This window comes from Microcaecilia unicolor, chromosome 1 (genome assembly GCF_901765095.1).
Source record: "Microcaecilia unicolor chromosome 1, aMicUni1.1, whole genome shotgun sequence".
In the NCBI taxonomy this organism is placed as follows: domain Eukaryota; kingdom Metazoa; phylum Chordata; class Amphibia; order Gymnophiona; family Siphonopidae; genus Microcaecilia; species Microcaecilia unicolor.
In genome coordinates, this window is record NC_044031.1 from 104,072,348 (window position 1) to 104,090,478 (window position 18,131).

At 42.5% G+C, this 18,131-nt stretch overlaps 1 protein-coding gene across 1 annotated transcript in view; it reads left to right on the forward strand.

Moving 5' to 3' along the window:
* The window catches only part of MASTL (microtubule associated serine/threonine kinase like), a 247,832-nt gene that overhangs the window by 167,120 nt on the left and 62,581 nt on the right, over positions 1-18,131 (forward strand). The window contains 1 exon segment of the mRNA XM_030200885.1: positions 7,806-7,972. Coding sequence (XP_030056745.1) covers positions 7,806-7,972 — 167 coding nt within the window.

An 18,131-nucleotide genomic window follows, 5' to 3' on the forward strand; every position in this document is an offset into this window, starting at 1 on the left:
GACAGAATGGGAACTGGCAGCAGAAGCCTTTTGTCTGATCTGTCAAAGGTGGGGCTCTCTGATCATGAACCTGATGGCAACCAAGAAGAATGCCAAAGTACTCAAGTTCTTCATCAGGAGGAAAGAGATGGACTCTGCAGGACTCAAAGCACTATTACAGCCCTAGCTGAGCTCTGGTCTCCTCTATCTTCTCGCCTTGGCCGCTAATTGGACATCTTCTACGTCGGATCAGGCTCCATCCCGGTCCTGTAGTGCTGATAGCTCCAGATTGGCCACGCCGTCCGTGGTATGCAGACTTAGTTTGTCTGTTAGTGGAACTGCCCCTGCAGATTCTGGTATTTCCCGGACTTCTTCATCAGGGTCTGGTGCAAATGGAGGACACCTCCCGCTTTGGTCTTACAGCTTGGCTCTTGCGAGGGCAAGACTGAGGAAGAAGGGCTACTCTGATCAAGTCATTGCCACTTTACTTTGAGCCTCGAAATGCTCCATCATGACGGCGTATGCCAGAGTGTGGTGTACCTTTGAGTCATGGCGTGCGGAGCGGGCCTGGTCTCCCTTTAAGGCATCTGTTTCCCAGATTTTGGCTTTCCTGCAAAAGGGTTTACAGAAGGTCTTGGCATATAATTCTCTGTATGCAAGTCACGGCTCTTGTCTGTTTCCGAGGTTGTGTATCAGGTTCTTCTTTAGCGGCTCATTCTGACATAGCATGATTTCTGAAAGGTGCTTTTCATCTTCGCCCTCCAGTTCAGTGGCCATGCCCTTCTTGGAAGTTGAATCTTGTCCTTATGTTGCAGGATGCACCGTTTGAACCCTTGTATATGGCTTCTGATAATGATCTTACGCTGAAGACTATGTTTTTAGTCCCCATTGCCTTGGTGCATTGGATCTCTGAACTCCAAGCATTGTCGTGTCGAGAACCCTTTCTCCAATTTTCGGACTGGGGGGTTTGCTCTGCGAAGTGTTACATCCTTTTTGCCTAAGGGCGCGTCTGCCTTTAATTTGAATCAGCCTCTGTTTGTACCTTCCTTTCGCAGGTCGGATTTTACAAAGAATTTTTCTCTTCTTCGTTGTTTGGATGTTCGTCGTTCCCTTCTCTGGTATTTGCAGATGACTAATGAATTCCGGTGCTCAGACCATCTTTTTGTTCTCTTGTCCGGTCCTAGACAAGATTATGCTACTTCCAAGGTGACCATTTCTCAGTGGCTTAAAGAAGCCATATTTTTGGCATACCTTGTCAAGGGTCGGGTTCCCCCTGTGTAGTTGCGTGCTCGTTAGACTCGGGCGCCAGCTTCCTTGTGGGCGGAAACGGGTGTCCTTTCCTTGGACGACATTTGTCAGGCAGCTACTTGAGTTTCTCAGCATTCCTTTGTGAAACACTATAGATTTGATGTTGCAGTGTGAGGAGATGTCCTTTTTGGGGCGACGGTGCTCTCTTGGGGAGTGGAGGCTTCCCACCCTATTTAAGGAATTGCTTTGATACATCCCACGATTTCCTGGATTCATATGTTGCTGAGGCTAAGGAAGGTAAAATTGTCTTAACAGATAATTTTCTGTCCTTTAGTCGCAGCAAATGAATCCAGGATCCCTACTCTTCTCGCTGTAGCCCCGTGCTTTGTTCTTGCATTTCAGATGAGTACTGCCGGAATAGTAAAAAAAAAAAAAAAAAAAAGAAAAGGAGAGGACAGATTAAGAAGAGAGGCACATGTATCCAGATTGCACATTAGACTCAATCTGTCATAAACTTTTGTTTTCCCTGGAGTTTCAGGTGTGATGAGTGTTCTTCTTTTTTTAATGTTTTTTTCCCCTTATCGTCTGCTTTGGTGATGCGACCTATACTGAAGTGGTAAGGAGCTGGACGTCCAGGGTCCCTGCTTTTTCTTCAGTGTTATCGCCACCTGCTGGTAGGCGGATACAACCCACCAGTTCGTGGATTCATCTGCTGTGACTAAGGGAAAGAAAATTATCAGGTAAGACATTTTACCCTCCACACCAGAAATTTCAACAGGCATCCAGGCCCAAGTGTCAGCCTGCCTGCTTGTCTGACATTGCTGCCAAATGTCTCACTGCCATCTAAAACTAAACATAATCCAGACTGAGCCTCTTATCTTGCCCCTTAAACCCCCCTCTCCTCTTCCCCACATTCTCTATCTCTGTGGATAACACTATCATCCTTCCTGTCTCATCAGCTCCGAACCTTGGGGTTATCTCTCTCTCTATCTCTCTCTCTATCCATATCCAACAGACTGCTAAAACCTGTTTCTTTGCTATAATATCACTAAAATTCATCCTTTCCTTTCTCAACACACTACCAAAACCCTTACCCACATTCGTATCACCTCTTCTTGCTTAGACAATTGCAACTTGCTTCTCATGGGTCTCCCACTAAGCCATCTCTCCCCCTTTTGATCTGTTCAAAATTTTGCTGTATGACATATATTCTTTCAGTGTCACTATGCTCAGTTAGCCTTCTCAAGTCACTTCATTGGCTCCCTATCCATTTCTGCATACAATTCAAACTTCACTTATTGACTCGCAACTGCATTCACTCTGCAGCTCTTCAGTACCACTCCACTTTTATCTCTCTCTACACTCCTTCCCGGAACTCCGTTCATTAGGTAAATTGTCTGTACCCTTCTCCTCACTGCCAACTCCAGACTCTGTTCCTTTTATCTTGCTGCACCATATGCCTGGAATAGACGACCTGAGCCAGCATGTCAAACTCTGTCTCTACAGAAAATACTGGACAAAATTTCAGCGAATCTGAACTATATTGTCAATAATGAGCTGAACTCTATTAAACAATCAATAAGTATTCACAACATATAGAATGTGATATCAATTTTTTATCTCTCTTTGTTATAATCTTTTTTTCTTTTAATCAAAATGGAGAAAAAGACCTCATCAGTCCTACTCAAACTAAGTTATATTAAATTACTGAGTAGATGAAGATATTACTATTGGCTGCGAAACTGGAGTTACAACAGTCTTTGAGTAAAAAAAAAAAATGTTAAATGCGTAGGATCATAAAAAACATATTTCACTGAGTTTAATTTTAATACACATTTACAAGGAAAATTCAACCAAAATAAACCGCCCAATTGTACAACCCACGGACGGAGTTTAAGGAAAAATTGGCGCCTCTTTTGGGTTACTCTAGCAATATCTGGAAAAACTCTAATCTTACAATTCATGAAAAGTTCTTCTCTATGATGAAAAAATTATCTCAATATCCAGTCTCAATCAGGTTATAGTACAAAGGTCACAATCAAAGTGGCAGGTTTAAAGCCCAAATTGTCATCTTCAAGCATTTGTGTAAGATTTAAAGTATCAAAAGAAATATCAGCTCCTTCAGCAATAGGTTGATTAGTGGTGTTCTTTTTATGTGACGATAGATAATATATTTTAGAGACCGGAGGGTAAGCTTGCTCGGGAATTTTCAATATCTCCAATAAATATTTTTTAAAAGTTATAAGAGGAGCAATAGAAGGCATTTTAGGAAAGTTTATCAATTGCAATGTTTTAGACCTCTGTTGGTTTTTCAAGTTTTCAATCTTATATTGCAACATCATATTTTCTTTAATCAAATTTACTTGAGTTTGTTGAAGAGAATGACTATTACTAGCAGAGTCATTTTTTTTTCCAAAGTTAGTTTTTGTTTCCAACATAGAAATTTTTTCTGAGGAAATTTGAGTATGCTGAATTACAGATATTAATTTTTGGGAAAATGAAGTTTCCAAACCTAAAAGAGCTTCCCGTATAGTAACATAGTAAATGACGGCAGATAAAGACCTGTACGGTCCATCCAGTCTGCCCAACAAGTATCTAAAGTAATAGTTGAAGGTTTTACGGGTAAAAAGGACTTAGAGAAGTAATTTCAGTCACAAATTCACTTGAAGGCTGTTTCTCCTTTGCAGCCAACAAAAACGCTGACTCTTTCCTGTGCCTTGTTCATCTGAATGGATATATTGGGTGGTTTGTTGCTGTGATCTGACCCCACTACAGGAAACATTCCCTGAACGCCAAAGCAAGGGGTTTCCTGATCATGTCGTAGCTCCACCACCGGCATGAGCGGGGGCCTCCGATTATCGGGACTCAGAGAGGTTTCAGCCTCAAGTTGGGGGAGTGGGTCACCTCCCTCCGCTCCCTCCAACAGCAAGGAGTCCAGTCCCAAAAAAGTCCTGGCGCAGTAAAGCGGTCCATAGGTCCCACCACGAGAGTCGTAGGCGTAGCGGGGCCAACACACTACTTACCCCTCCTTTTAGGCATGAGGGAGCAGGAAATGATTTTTTTTATTGCTGCTTTTAATTCCTAGCCCCTATTCAATTGTGCAGTTCCTATGTATGTTTTATTATTCCCACCTTAGTAATTCCCTTATCCCTTATTTGTCCTGTTTGTCCTGATTAGATTGTAAGCTCTTTCAAGCAGGGACTGTCTCTTCATGTTCAAGTGTACAGCGCTGTATACGTCTAGTAGCGCTAAATAAATTAGTAGTAGTAAGTAGTGGTGTAAAGAAGGATTTAGATACACAGAAGGATGGGGCAGTATTTTAAAAAATAGCAGGCTGTACTGTAATGATGGACTACATCTTTCTGTGACAGGAAAAAGGACCTTTGTGGAGAAATTCACGGTATGTTTCTAGATATTTAAACTAGAGGGTGGGGGTGACAAAATGAAGCACGGGAATTCAGAAAGTCACCCCCAAGAAAAATAATGGCAGCAGTAGGGAAGGTAATGTTAGTATAGAAAACCATCTAAATTCAACACATGTAAAACAATGAGCACAAATGCTCGTAGCCTGTTTAAAAAAAAAGTGCAAGGTTTGCAAGCCCTCATGTTTGAGGAAGACTTAGCTATTGTTACTATTACAGAGATATGGTTCATTAATTCCCATGAATGGGATATGACCATACTGGGCTATAATCTTTTTAGGAAGGAGATAGGTAGTGCTGAAAAGGTGGAGGAGTGGCACAGTATGTGATAAATATTAGAGCAGCAGAAATGCAGGGAACCTGGGAAAAGGAAGAAGCTATATGGATTGTCCTGGATGTATCTACATGGGTGTTATCTACAGACCTCAGTACAAATGGAGAAGCTGGATGAGGATCTGATGGAAGATATCCATAAATTTGTAATGAAAGGGAAGGTGCTATTGCTTGGAGATTTCAACTTGTCTGATGTGGATTGGAATGTTCCATCGGCAGAACTGGAAAGAAGCAGAGAGATTGTGGATTCTTGTCAAAGTGCTTTGCTCAGACAAATGGTGACATTCCATGAGGGAAGGGGCGAGACTGGGTCTAGTGCTCACAAATGGAGGAAGTATCCAGGTGGGGTCCCATTGAGGCAATAGTGATCATCATATGATATGGTTTGATATGAGCAAAAGCAGAGTGCAAATGCACAAAACGCAGGATTTCAGACATTCTGATTTTGGTAAAATGGGGGTAATACCTGAAAGAGCTGACGGCATGGGTAGGCATAGGAGAAGTGGAAGGACAGTGGCCCAAGTTGACAGTTGCTGTAAATATGGCAAGGAAAGTAAACAAAAACAAGAGAAACAGGAAGCCTATTTGGTTCTCCCAAACAAGTGTCCAAAAAATAAGGGCAAAAGAGGCTGTGTTCAAGTAATACAGAAGAATACAACAAGAAGATCCCGGAAAAGATTACCGGATTAAGCTAAAAGAAGCAAAGAGGGAAATGCGGTTAGTGAAAGCACAGACGGAAGAAAAAATGGCTAAAGAGGTGATGAGACCTTTTTTAGATATATTGGGGAAAGGAGGAAAGCTAGGAATGAACTTTGAAGACTGGAAGATGCTGAGAAGAGCTATGTGGGGAGTGATGAGGATAAAGCAAACGTGCTAAACAAATACTTCAGTTCGGTGTTCACAGAATAAAATCCTGTAGAAGGATTGTGGTCAGCTGCAGAGGGTATATCTGGGAATAGATGATCTGTTCACAGAAGAAAGCGTTTAATAACCACTTGAAAATCTGAAAATGGACAAAGCTATGGGGCTGGATGGGATACATACCAAGATACTGAGAGAGCTCAGAAGTCCTGGCGAGACCTCTTAAGGATTTATTTAATAGATCTTTAGAGGCGGGAGAAGTTCCGCGGGACTGTAGATGAGCTGATGTGGTCCCTCATAAAAGAGAGGACAGGGACTATGATAATGGAGAAAGCAGCACCTAAAGCAGGGACGGTGGGAATAGGTCTTGCTCTTTGGAATGTTCTTTAAAAGACTGAAAGCTGACGAGAAGCTGTTTGACAGAAAGGAATATACATACAGGTAGCTTTACTACTACTTAACACTTCTATAGCGCTACAAGGCATACGCAGCGCTGTACACCAGGAGATGAAACCCTGTTCTTGACTGGGTATAACTGGACTGAGGTTAAATTTTGTCTTTTGAGTGAATAAAAATATTTTGTTCCAAGCTTACACCTGGTTTACAGTTTATTAAAATCTTCTATACTGCTCAACTGGCAGGCAGAGCAGTGTAAAGACTAAGCATAGAGTAAGAAAAGAATGCAAATAGGTAGGAAAGTAAGGTTATTCACACCAAGAAAGAGTGGAGAGGGAAAAGGTTTGGTAGGAGGGGAGAGGAAGAAGGTGGGGGAAGTTCCAAAAGACCAGCACTAGACAATTCGGGTACTTAAGAAGGGGGTATGATATGCTTGGTTAAACAACCAGGTTTTTAGGTTCGACTTGAAGCTCTTAAATCACAATGTACCATGGAGTTCTAGAGGGAGATTATTCCAGGTGGAGAGTGCCAAATAATAGAAGGCAGTGTGTCTGGTGGATTCTAGTTGAGCTGCTCTCAGGTTGGGCAAAACTAAACAATGATCGTTAAGGGATCGAAGGATTCTGCTAGGGCAGTAAGGTATAGTGAGATTGGATAAATAATCTGGGGTGCGATATCTCAGAGCCTTAAAGGTAAGAATTACAAGTTTATGGATAATCCTTTGTTTAACTGGTAGCCAGTGATGATGACTTTAAATAGGTGACACAGTCTCTACAGCAGGCATGGCAGAGCAGTCGTGGTGGTAGTTTGGAGTATTTTTTTTTTTTAATGTAACTAGCAATCTGGTACAAAGGGAATTATTTACTGACAGTTCACACTATCTGTCACAGGACCCATGGGAATAAAATGAGCCCTGTAGCAGATTGTGTTCTATCTTTTAGTAAATGATCCCTAAAGATAGCTCTTATAATCTGAGACATCACCGGAGAAGATATGATCATTTTGAAATTAAAATTCCTTTGTTACAGTTTTGGGCTTTTTAGACAGAAGCTGGCTGTTACAGATTTTTTTTATTCATTAGCTATATTTTCTAGTGTTTATAGTTTATTCAGAGATTTTCTTATTCGCTTTTTGAAAGTGTATGAAAAGTGGTTTACAAAATCATAATTGGAGTATAAAAGAGGAAAAAGACAAGAATATGTTGTCCGCAAGATGGCAAGAACAGACAACTTTGAAGCGGAGCAGGATCCGTGTCCCTTGCAGCCCATGATCTTAGCCCCCCCCCCCCCCCCCCCCCCACACACACACAACAACCACAGTAAAAAAAAAAAAAATAATAATAATAATCTAAGTAAATTTAGCCCTTGCAGCATATAACTTAAGAGTTTGGTGAAAGACCTTTTTGTGCTATTAATTTTTTTTTTTAATCTCCAAGACATTACAGAACCATGTTTCCAGCCAGGCTGTGTTTTTAATGGAGTGGTCTTTAATACCACATTAGTGTATATCATTTAATTTTACATCAGTAGAATAAATTTAAACTGTTTCAATTTTATCATTCTCAAGGTCTAGAGGCTTCAGGTCCCTGTACACCAGGAAAGAGTCTAACTCCAAATCCACTGCAGTACCAAATGAGGTTTGGAACTTCAAGCACCAATAGTCCTTCCAACTTCTCCTTATCTAGTATGGAATCAGAGTGCTGCAGTAGCCCCCAGATGAATAAAGATATACAGGTGAGTAACAGTTAACTCCCTTCAAATTTTGCTTTTTCATGCACAGTAAATGTCATTAAAGGAAGAAATGTTTATCTGAAGAGTATTGTCAGTTCTTTGCATGTAATCTCAAATCTGGTGCTAGTAGTAAGCAGTTAAGTATTGTGCAGAAGGGTCTTCTTGTATTTGTACCATAGTAACTGGCTTTTCAGTGCTGCTTGTATTCACTATATATACATCTGTGATTGTGCACCTACATACTACAGCGGATGAGGCATCTGCCCATTGCACCTCAACCTTTGACATCCATGTGTTTTTGTATATCATCTCCTTTCATAATGAATATGGGCAGTGGCGTTCCTAAGGGGGGGCTGGTGGGGGCGGTCTGCCCCGGGTGCACGCCTGCCCTCCGTTGTTCCATGCTTCTTCTCTGCCCTGGAACAGGTTACTTCCTGTTCCGGGGCAGAGAAGAAGCATGGAACAACGGAGGAGAGGCGCGCGTGGCACCCCCCTGGCAGCGTGCAGCCGGGGGGGGGGGGGGGTGCTGCACCCAGAGAGCGGGGCGAATCGGCGATCCGCCCCGGGTGCCAGCCCCCCTAGGAAAGCCACTGAATATGGGTAGTTGATTACACTTCCCAAGAAGTCAGTATGCCACAGATTTTTTTTTCAATCTTGTTTTGTGGACACTTTTTTTTTTAGTGACTTTTACTCTGCTACAAATGTGTTATTTGGTGACAAAGTTGTATGCAGAAGGGCCAACTCTCTAAGGAGGTCATCTTAGTCTTGCATGGCAGTTCTACATGTAAATGTCAGCATTAGAGCTTTACTGAATGTTGATATTTGATTTGATTCAGCCTTGAATAGTGCCCTAAATATATTTCTTGTATGTGGCCAAATAGTGATTAAATTCAAACAATAATATCTGGGGCTCTACTATGCTAAATCCTACTGAAATAAACACTTGATCTCTGCTTTCACATTGCTTGTTTTATTACTTGTTGCATTAAAGTTTAATGCCCATTATTCATATTCAGTCAAATAGTAAAATATGCTATTTGGTACAGCTCTAGAGCATATTTGCAATAAATGTATAAATGCTGATTTTAGAATGTGGTGATTTACACGTGAACTGCCATGGGATGCAGAGATCCAAAAGAGAACATAAGCGTAGCCATATTGGGTCAGACCAATGGTCCATCTAGCCCAGTATCCTGTTTTTCAAATAGTGGCCAAGCCAGGTCACAAGTACCTGGCAGAAACCCAAATCGTGCCAACACTCCATACTACAATCCCAGGGCAAGCAGTTGCTTCCCATGTCTGCCTCAATAGCAGACTATGGACGTTTGCTCCAGGAATTTGCCCAAACCTTTTTTAAACCCAGATATTCTAACCTGAATGGAGGAGTGGCCTAGTGGTTAGGGTGGTGGACTTTGGTCCTGAGGAACTGAGTTCGATTCCCACTTCAGGCACAGGCAGCTCCTTGTGACTCTGGGCAAGTCACTTAACCCTCCATTGCCCCATGTAAGCCTACCATGAGTGGGAAAGCGCGGGGTACAAATGTAACAAAATAGATAACCGCTGTTAACCACATCCTCCAGCAAAGAGTTCCAGAGGTTAACTATTTGTTGAGTGAAAAAAATATTTCCTCCTATTTGTTTTATAAGTGTTTCCATGTAACTTCCTTGAGTGTCCCCATGTCTTTGTACTTTTTGGAATGAGTAAAATATCGATTTAGTTTTACTTGTTCTACACTCAGAATTTTGTAGACCTCAATCTTATCTCCACTCATCCATCTCTTTTCCAAGCTGAAGAGCCCTAACCTCTTTTAGACTTCCTCATACGAGAGGAGATCTATCCCATTTATCATTTTCGTCGCTTTTCTTTGAACCTTTTCTAATTCCACTATATCTTTTTTTGAGACACGGCGACCAGAACTGAACGCAATACTCAAGGTGCAGATTCACCATGGAGCGATACAAAGGCATTTATTTATTGTATTTGTATCCCACATTTTCCCACCTGTTTGCAGGCTCAATGTGGCTTACATAGTACCCCACATTTTCCCACCTATTTGCAGACTGAATGTGGCTTACATAGTACCGTGATGGCGATCGCCACTTCCAGTGTAACAAATACAGAGTGATATGGTAAAAGTTCAAAAGTTACAAACACATTAGGGAGTCAGGGAGGAAGAGTTGAGTTATGTCCAGTTCGAGAATTAATTTTGTTGTGTTGCAGGGTTCAATCGTTTAAGTTGGATCATTAGGGTATGCCTCTTTGAATAAGTTTGTTTTTAATGATTTCCGGAAGTTTGATGGGTCATGCATTGTTTTCATGACATTTGGTAGTGCGTTCCATAGTTGCGTGCTTATATAGGAGAAGCTGGATGCATATGTTGATTTGTATTTGAGTTCCTTTGCAGCTTGGGTAGTGGAGATTTAGGTATGTGCATGTTGATCGTTTTCTGTTTCTGGTTGGTAAGTCTATGAGGTTTGCCATGTATCCTGGGGCCTCGCCGTAGATGATTATATGAACCAGAGTGCAGATTTTGAACGCAATATGTTCTTTGATTGGGAGCCAGTGCAGCTTTTCACGTAGGGGTTTGGTGCTTTCAAATCTCGTTTTTCCAAATATAAGTCTAGCTACGGTGTTTTGGGCAGTTTGGAGTTTCTTTATGATGTATTCTTTGCATCCCGCATAGATTCCATTGCAGTAGTCTAGGTGACTTAGTACCAATGATTGAACCAAGTTGCAGATTATTAATTATTCCTAGCACCTGTTTGCTTTCTTGGCCGCCGCCACACACTGAGCAGAAGATTTTTAGCATATCTACAGACACCCAGATCTTTTTCTTGAGCACTGTCTCCCAAGGTGGAGCCGAGCATCAGGTAACTATGATTTGGATTATTCTTTCCAATGTGCATCACCTTGCATTTGTCCACATTAAATTCCATCTGCCATTTTGGATGCCCAGTCCTCCAATTTCCTAAGGTCCGTGCAATATTTCACAGCCCACGTGTTTTAATAACCTTGAAAATTTTTTTATCATCTGCAAATTTAATCACCTCACTCATTGTTCCGATTTCTATATCATTTATAAATATGTTAAATAGTACCGGTCCCAGTACAGATCCCTGCGCCACTACACTGTTCACTGTCCTCTATTGAGAGACATGACCATTTAACCCTACCCTCTGTTTTCTGTTCAGTAACCAATTCCTAACTCACACCAGAACCTTGCCTCCTATCCCATACTCTTTAATTTTCTGAGGAGTCTCTCATGAAGAACTTTATCAAAAGCTTTCTGAAAATCTAGATATACCACATCAACCAGCTCACCTTTATCCACATGTTTATTCACGCCGTCAAAGAAATGAAGCAAATTGTTGAGGCAAGATTTCCCTTGACTGAACCCATGCTGACTCTGTCCTATTAAACCATGTTTGTCTACATGTTCTGTAATTTTATTCTTTATAATAGTTTTCACTATTTTGCCCAGCACCGACATCAAGCTTACCGGTCTGTAATTTCCCAGATGACCCTTAGAACCCTTTTTAAAAATTGGTGCCACATTTGCTACCCTCCAGTCTTCAGGTACTATGGACAATTTTAATGACAAGTTTCATATTACTAACAGCAGATCAGCAATTTCATGCTTGAGTTCAGTACCCTTGGATGTGTGCCATCCAGGTCAGGTGATTTACTACTCTTTAATTTGTCAGTTTGGCTCAGTACATCTTCCAGGTTCACCGAGATTTCTTTCAGTTCCTCCGCATCATCACCCTTGAAAACCATTTTTGGTACAGGCAGATCTCTTACATTCTTCGGTAAAGACAGAAGCAAAAAATTTCTTTGTTTCTCCACTATGGCCTTGTCCTCCCTGAGCACCCCTTTTGCTCATTCATGTTGTAGCAATCCCACAGATTTCCTTGCAGGCTTCCTGCTTCTGATATTCTTGAAAAAGTTGTTACTGTGAGTTTTGGCCTCTGTGGCAAGTTTCTTCATATTCTCTTTTAGCTTTCTTTATTAATGCTTGGCATCTGACTTGCCATTGCTTATGTTGCTTCTTATTTTCTTCATTTGGGTCCTTTTTCCATTCTTTGAAGGACAATCTTTTGGCTGTAATGGCCTCTTTTACATCACCTTTTAACCATGCTGGCTGATGTTTTCTCTTCTTTCCACCTTTGCAAATACGTGGAATGCATCTGGACTGGGCTTCCAAGATGGTATTTTTGAATTACTTCCACTCCTGATTTAGTGGCCTAACCTTTGCAGCTGATCCTTTTAGTTTCTTTTAACCATTTTCCTCATTTTATCATAGTTGCCCTTTCGAAAATTAAATGCAGCTATAGTAGATTTCTTTTGCGGGTTCATCCCAGATAGTAGCTCAAACTTGATCATGTTATGATCACTGTTTCCCAGGGGACCCAACACCGCCACCTCTTGCACTATGCCCTGCACGCCACCAAGGACCAGATCCAAAATGCCTCCCCCTCTTGTTGGTTCCTGGACCAGCTGCTCCAAGAAGCAGTCATTTATTACACCTAGAAATTTTATCTCCCTGGCACTCACTGGTGTAACATTTATCCAGTCAATATTGGGGTAATTGAAATCAATCAAGAGAAATTACTTCTACACATATGTCACTTGTATCTGGAGGTATGTCTTGTATTATTTAATGAAAAATTGTAGTGGAGAAAAAAAGACCTCAGTATGAATCAGAGACACCCCAAATTGAAAGATACACCTTCATAAAAGCAAGAGGGCTCTTTTTAATCATCGGTCTTAGGAAAAAAAACCCCTCCATTTTCAAATATACACAATTCATGAAACAAAAAACAAGACCACCTCTCCACGGTACAAAAATGAGAAGAGACTTTGAATATCTTGATAACTGATATTAGGTAAAACTGTGTACTTATCTTGGATGAAGCTTTCAATATTTCTGCAGTTCTTTAAAGTAATATTGTCAAAATCCCGAAGTTGTGACCTGGATTCGGTCTGTCCCAGTATGGCAATGCTTATGTTCTTATGAACTTATCAAGGAAAGGAAACTGTCAGGTAAGACCAAATTTCACCACAATAGGGTGATGCTATGCATGCATTTTGAGTTCCTACGTAGATATATTTTTAGCCAAGTTCTTTCAATTGTTCTTTTCCCCCCATTGCCACAGTCATTAAAAGTGAACAAATCCTTCATGCTTTGGATTTCTGTCACCTATCTGGACTAGCCTTAACCATAGGAAACCAGCCAGGTAGTTTGTTTTTGTTTTCTTGCTTTTTGCCCTAATCAACTTGGGTTTATGTCAAAAGAAACTTAGCCAGTTAAATATCAGATTGTATATCCTTCCTTTATGTCTAAGCAAGTCTGATAGAAAAGCATTTGAAAACCCTTAATGTCAGGGCTATGCCTATATCTGTGGTCCATCTAAAGTCAAATGCTGTTTACTTCTACAATTTCTAGACTGTGCTATCTCATGTACTAGGCGGTTTACAGCTCAGCATACGTAACACCATAAAATGATCTAACTTACAATCAAACATATAAAAGGCAAGTGACCGTACTCACTTGCAAATGCGCAGTAGAGACTTCCCTCTCTGTCCCGCCCCCACGTCAAGACGTGATGACGGGGCGAGGGGGGCGGGACAGAGAGGGAAACTGCGCGGAAGGGGAGGGAGGGAACCGCCGACGTCGCTACCGCTCCCCCCCCCCCCCCCCCAAGGTAGCCGCTACCGCCCCCCCCCCCCCCCCCGGAATCGCCACCACCCCCCCTTCACCCGGCCCGGGCCCTCTCTTCGTTATTCAACTTACAGCAGCGCCGAAACAGCAGCAAGCAGCTCAGCTTCAGCTCCCGTCGGCCTTCCTTCCCTGCCTGTGCCCCGCCCTCGCTGACGTGACATCACACGAGGGCGAGGCACAGGCAGTGAAGGAAGGCCAACGGGAGCTGCTGCTTGCTTCTGTTTTGGTGCTGCTGTAAGTTGAATAACCAAGAGAGGGCCCGGGCCGGGTGAAGGGGGGGGCAGGGGCGACTCCGGGGTGGGGGGGGCGGTAACGGCTACCTTGGGGGGGGGGGGCATGGGAGGTCTCAGAAGGAGGGGGGGCCTTGGAGCTGGGAGGGCTGGACTGAAGGGGGCCTTCCAGCTGGCTGGGAAGAAGGCACGGGGGGGGGGGAGCAAGGGGCCTTGGAACTGGGAGGGAGGGAGGGAATGGGGCCCCTTACAGTTGTGAGGGAGAGCATGGGGCCCCTTACAGTTGTGAGGGAGAGCAGGGGGCCTTGGAACTGGGAGGGAGGGAAGGGGGCCTTGGGAGCTTGGGGGGGAGGGCCTGGGGCCTTGGAACTGGGAGGGAGGGCAGGCAGGGGGCCTTGCAGCTGGGAAGGGGGGAGGACTGGAGCCTTGGAGCTGGGAGGGAGGGACAGAGGGGGCCTTGGAGCTGGCAGGGAAGGAGGATGGCAGGGGGCCTTGCAGCTGCAACGGGAGGGGGGCCTTGGGAAAAAAAAACATTCCAATACGCGCCCGTTTTAACGGGCTTAACGGCTAGTAAAACATAAAAGAAAAGTTAAAATTAAAATATGACATTAATCTTGGTTAAATGCCAAAGACATACTGAACTACCATAAACAAAACATTACTTCACCAAAATCCAATTAAGAAGATATTTGCAGCATAGAGTTCAATTTACATATTCACATCCCTTTACTGCCTATAAACTGAATACTCGTATGACAGTAGGTTTGAGCAGTCCATTTTTCAAGGTTTTGATTTTTGGGTTTCTTTTTTTTTTTAAGTTCTAGTCAAAATCCAGACTCCTGAAATCAAGTTCCATCATATTCTGTTCTTTTTAAAGGCGTTCTAACACAACAACAAAAGAGCCTGGTTGATTGTTGTTCCCATATTGCTCTTGTCTAGGAAGTCCCTTTGTGTGACTCATTCACCTTGCCTTTACAAAAAATGAAGCTACAGTACTTACCTGTAATAGATATTCTCTTAAGACTGGAATTACTGGTTGCATACTTCCTTTCCTCTACCTCTTCTGGAGTTGACCTTATTAACCTAAATGCTGAACTGCAACATCCTGCATGCTGCAGTTCTGCAAGACCACCTGTAAATTTTGCACCATTGTGTGTTGCAGAATTTCCCTCATGCAAAATTCTGCAAAGGGTTCAGGAGACAGCAGCAATATGCATTATTTGTGGCACCCACAATTGATCTTAGCTGCGTGGAGTTTTTAGGTCCCTTCTGCTCATTCCATTCCTCTGTTCTAACAGCACAGGCCAGACCATTTCCGATTTTGTGTTCCACCTGTGAGGGGTACAGTTATGACACACCTCCCCTTTGAGGAATGTAAAAAATAGCACTAAATCTAGAGGAAAAATACTTTCAAACACAGGTCCCAAAATTCAGACTTTCCTATTATCCACTGTTAAGCAACACAGACGGCATAGATCAAATAGAGAAGTTTTTATTTACAAAGATAAAGTGCAAAAATAGTGTAAACAGAAATAGTTTTAGAACAGATTTATAAGTTCCCAACGCTATCTCCTAATATAAGCACATAGGATAAGAAAATGACCTATTGACCAAAACTATCTGTAACTGTATTAGTGATAATAGATTTAAATTATACAACCTTGGTCTTTTAGTATAGTTATTTCCTCACGGTGACAGGTGCAATAAGGCAGGAGGTGGAAGTGGTGGTGGTTGTTGCATCCAAACTTAGTTCCCTAAGAAAAGCAAGATTAGGTCAGGTGAATCTGGAGCTAATTGGCAACCCTATATCCAAACTAACTACTAATTCTTTATATTTCTTATCTGCCTGCTAGATGAGTGGGTTATATTCCCCAACCAGCATATGGATGCAGAGAACACTGACAAATCAGTGATGTCATCACCAGAATAAGGTATGGGGCAGCACTGGAACTTAGCAGTATTTCTCTACCTCCAGCAAATGATACAGGCTGGACTAGTGCAGCAGGGTCTCTTCAGAGTGGATTTCATTCCCCAGGGCACTTTCCACGGGCTGTGTCCCTATCCCTTGAGGTTGAGTGCTTAGGCTAATTTTGGCTCCCAGAGATTGTTTTGTTTTAGTTACATTTGTACCCCGTGCTTTCCCACTCATGGCAGGCTCAATGCGGCTTACATATACAGGTACTTATTTGTACCTGGGGCAATGGAGGGTTAAGTGACTTGCCCAGAGTCACAAGGAGCTGTGCCTGAAGTGGGAATCGAACTCAGTTCCCCAGGACCAGAGTCCACCACCCTAACCACTAGGCCACTCCTCCACAGACCTTCCCCTGATAGAGCCAGAGGGTTCCAATTCACCTTAACCCCAAGCCTTAGCCCACAGGCATTAGCTGACAAGGAAGTCACATGGGGCCTCTATAAGCTCCACTGCAAATTACAAAAGGAACGGGGGTGTTTGCAGGCTTGGCTGTCTATAAGTTTGCTGTTTGGCCTAGTCAGATCTTTGGTTTCCTGTATGTCCCTTTAAAAAGAGTAGAGAGCTATGATGGCTTTCTGTCTGGGAAGGGAGAAATAGCCTTTTGATTAGAGCCGTGAGCTGAGAAACAGAAGTGTATGATTTAGGTCCCACTGTTGCTCTTGGTGACTTTGGGTAATTCACTTACCCTCTACTGCCTTATAGCAGCAGGACTGGGTGGTTCAGTGGATGTTATGATTTGCCAAAACAATATAGGGCCTCAAGGGGTAGAAAGTATTCTGCAGGGAGTCCTTCTATTCATTAGTGTCTGATCACTCCCTTTCCCTCCACCTCCCTTATCCACTAATAATTCTTCTCTGGATTGGAGGTATTGTTCTTGCCTCAAGATGGCCAGGAATTTTCTAAGTCCTTCCTGGTAAAGGGGAAGTTAGTGTTGAAGGTTTTTGGGTTGGTGTCTCTCCTGGAGAGCCAAAATTAGAGGAATAAGTATTTAAGATAGAAGTGGGAATCTTCTTGTCTAATCCTTTCTTCATCCTTTTCTAGTCTTGCATTCCCAAGCAGCTGTGCAGGATTCCATGCCTTCATTTCTCCTCTTTTGGGACCTTTGTTCCTAATGGAGGCCTCGGTGACCTTCCTACGAAATGCAATATACAAAGGGGACAAGCTTTTCATGTCCCTATAGAGGGTCCTCAAGCTCCCCTGTGAGGTAATAACTGATGCGTCTTGCATGACTCTAATTCCTCTGTGCTACAGGGGCAGAGTTGGTGCAAGATTAGACCTCTGGATCTGGTTGGTGCTCGATCTTTGAGTCTCCCATTCATGAGGGTGGGCATAGTATTTTGAAAAGGAGGAGTAGAAATTCCAAGAGCTGGTTGGAGTAATATGGAGCCTACAACTGCTCCAGTCTGCATCCAAAATTAACTGATCTCTATGCTGGGCAGAGGCCCAACTGAGAATTTCAGGTGCTGTGGAGATATTCTGTGAGTCTCAGACTTAGCAGTCCTTTACTAATCCAAGTCATGGTTGGGTATGACATGGTGCGAGTTGAGGCTGTTATATTGGCCTTATGAAAAAGATCCACGGTACCTATATCGCAGGACTTTAAACTGTTCTGTATCAGTTTCCGGGATGCAAAGTTCCCCAGGGTTCACCTTTTTTCTCCAGTGCTTTTTCATTGTTTTATGACTTCATTAGGAAGGGATCAGATTGAACCCTGGTAAACTATTGCTATCCTACACTGATGACATTTCCTTACTTTTACTGGTTCCTTCCAGTATTATAGATTTACCTGATATTGTTTCTTCTGGAATTGATAAGCGTTCAAGAATAGGCACTTACAACTAAGTTGAAGCTGAATCCAAATAAGACAAAAGTCATCTGGTCTAAGAATTCAGATATCAAAGTGCCTTCTTCACTCGTCCTGACTAACAATAAGATGTCGGCTGTTGAAGTGGAATCTAGAGTGCTGAGAACTATCCTCAATTCATCTGATTTACGGTTCTCAGATTGTCTTCCTCCAGAGCTGAATAATGTTCAAATTGAGACAATTGTGATTAATACAATCATTTTTTCATCCAGAAGCATTTGTACTTCGGGTTCAGAAGCTGATACTTCCTCATCTGGATTATTGTAATGTTCTCTTCTTGGGTTTGAATTCAGGATATCTGAGAAGGCTTTGACTTTTTCAGAACACTGTAGTGAGACTAATTTTTAGGGTGCATAAATGTCAGAGTCTCAAGC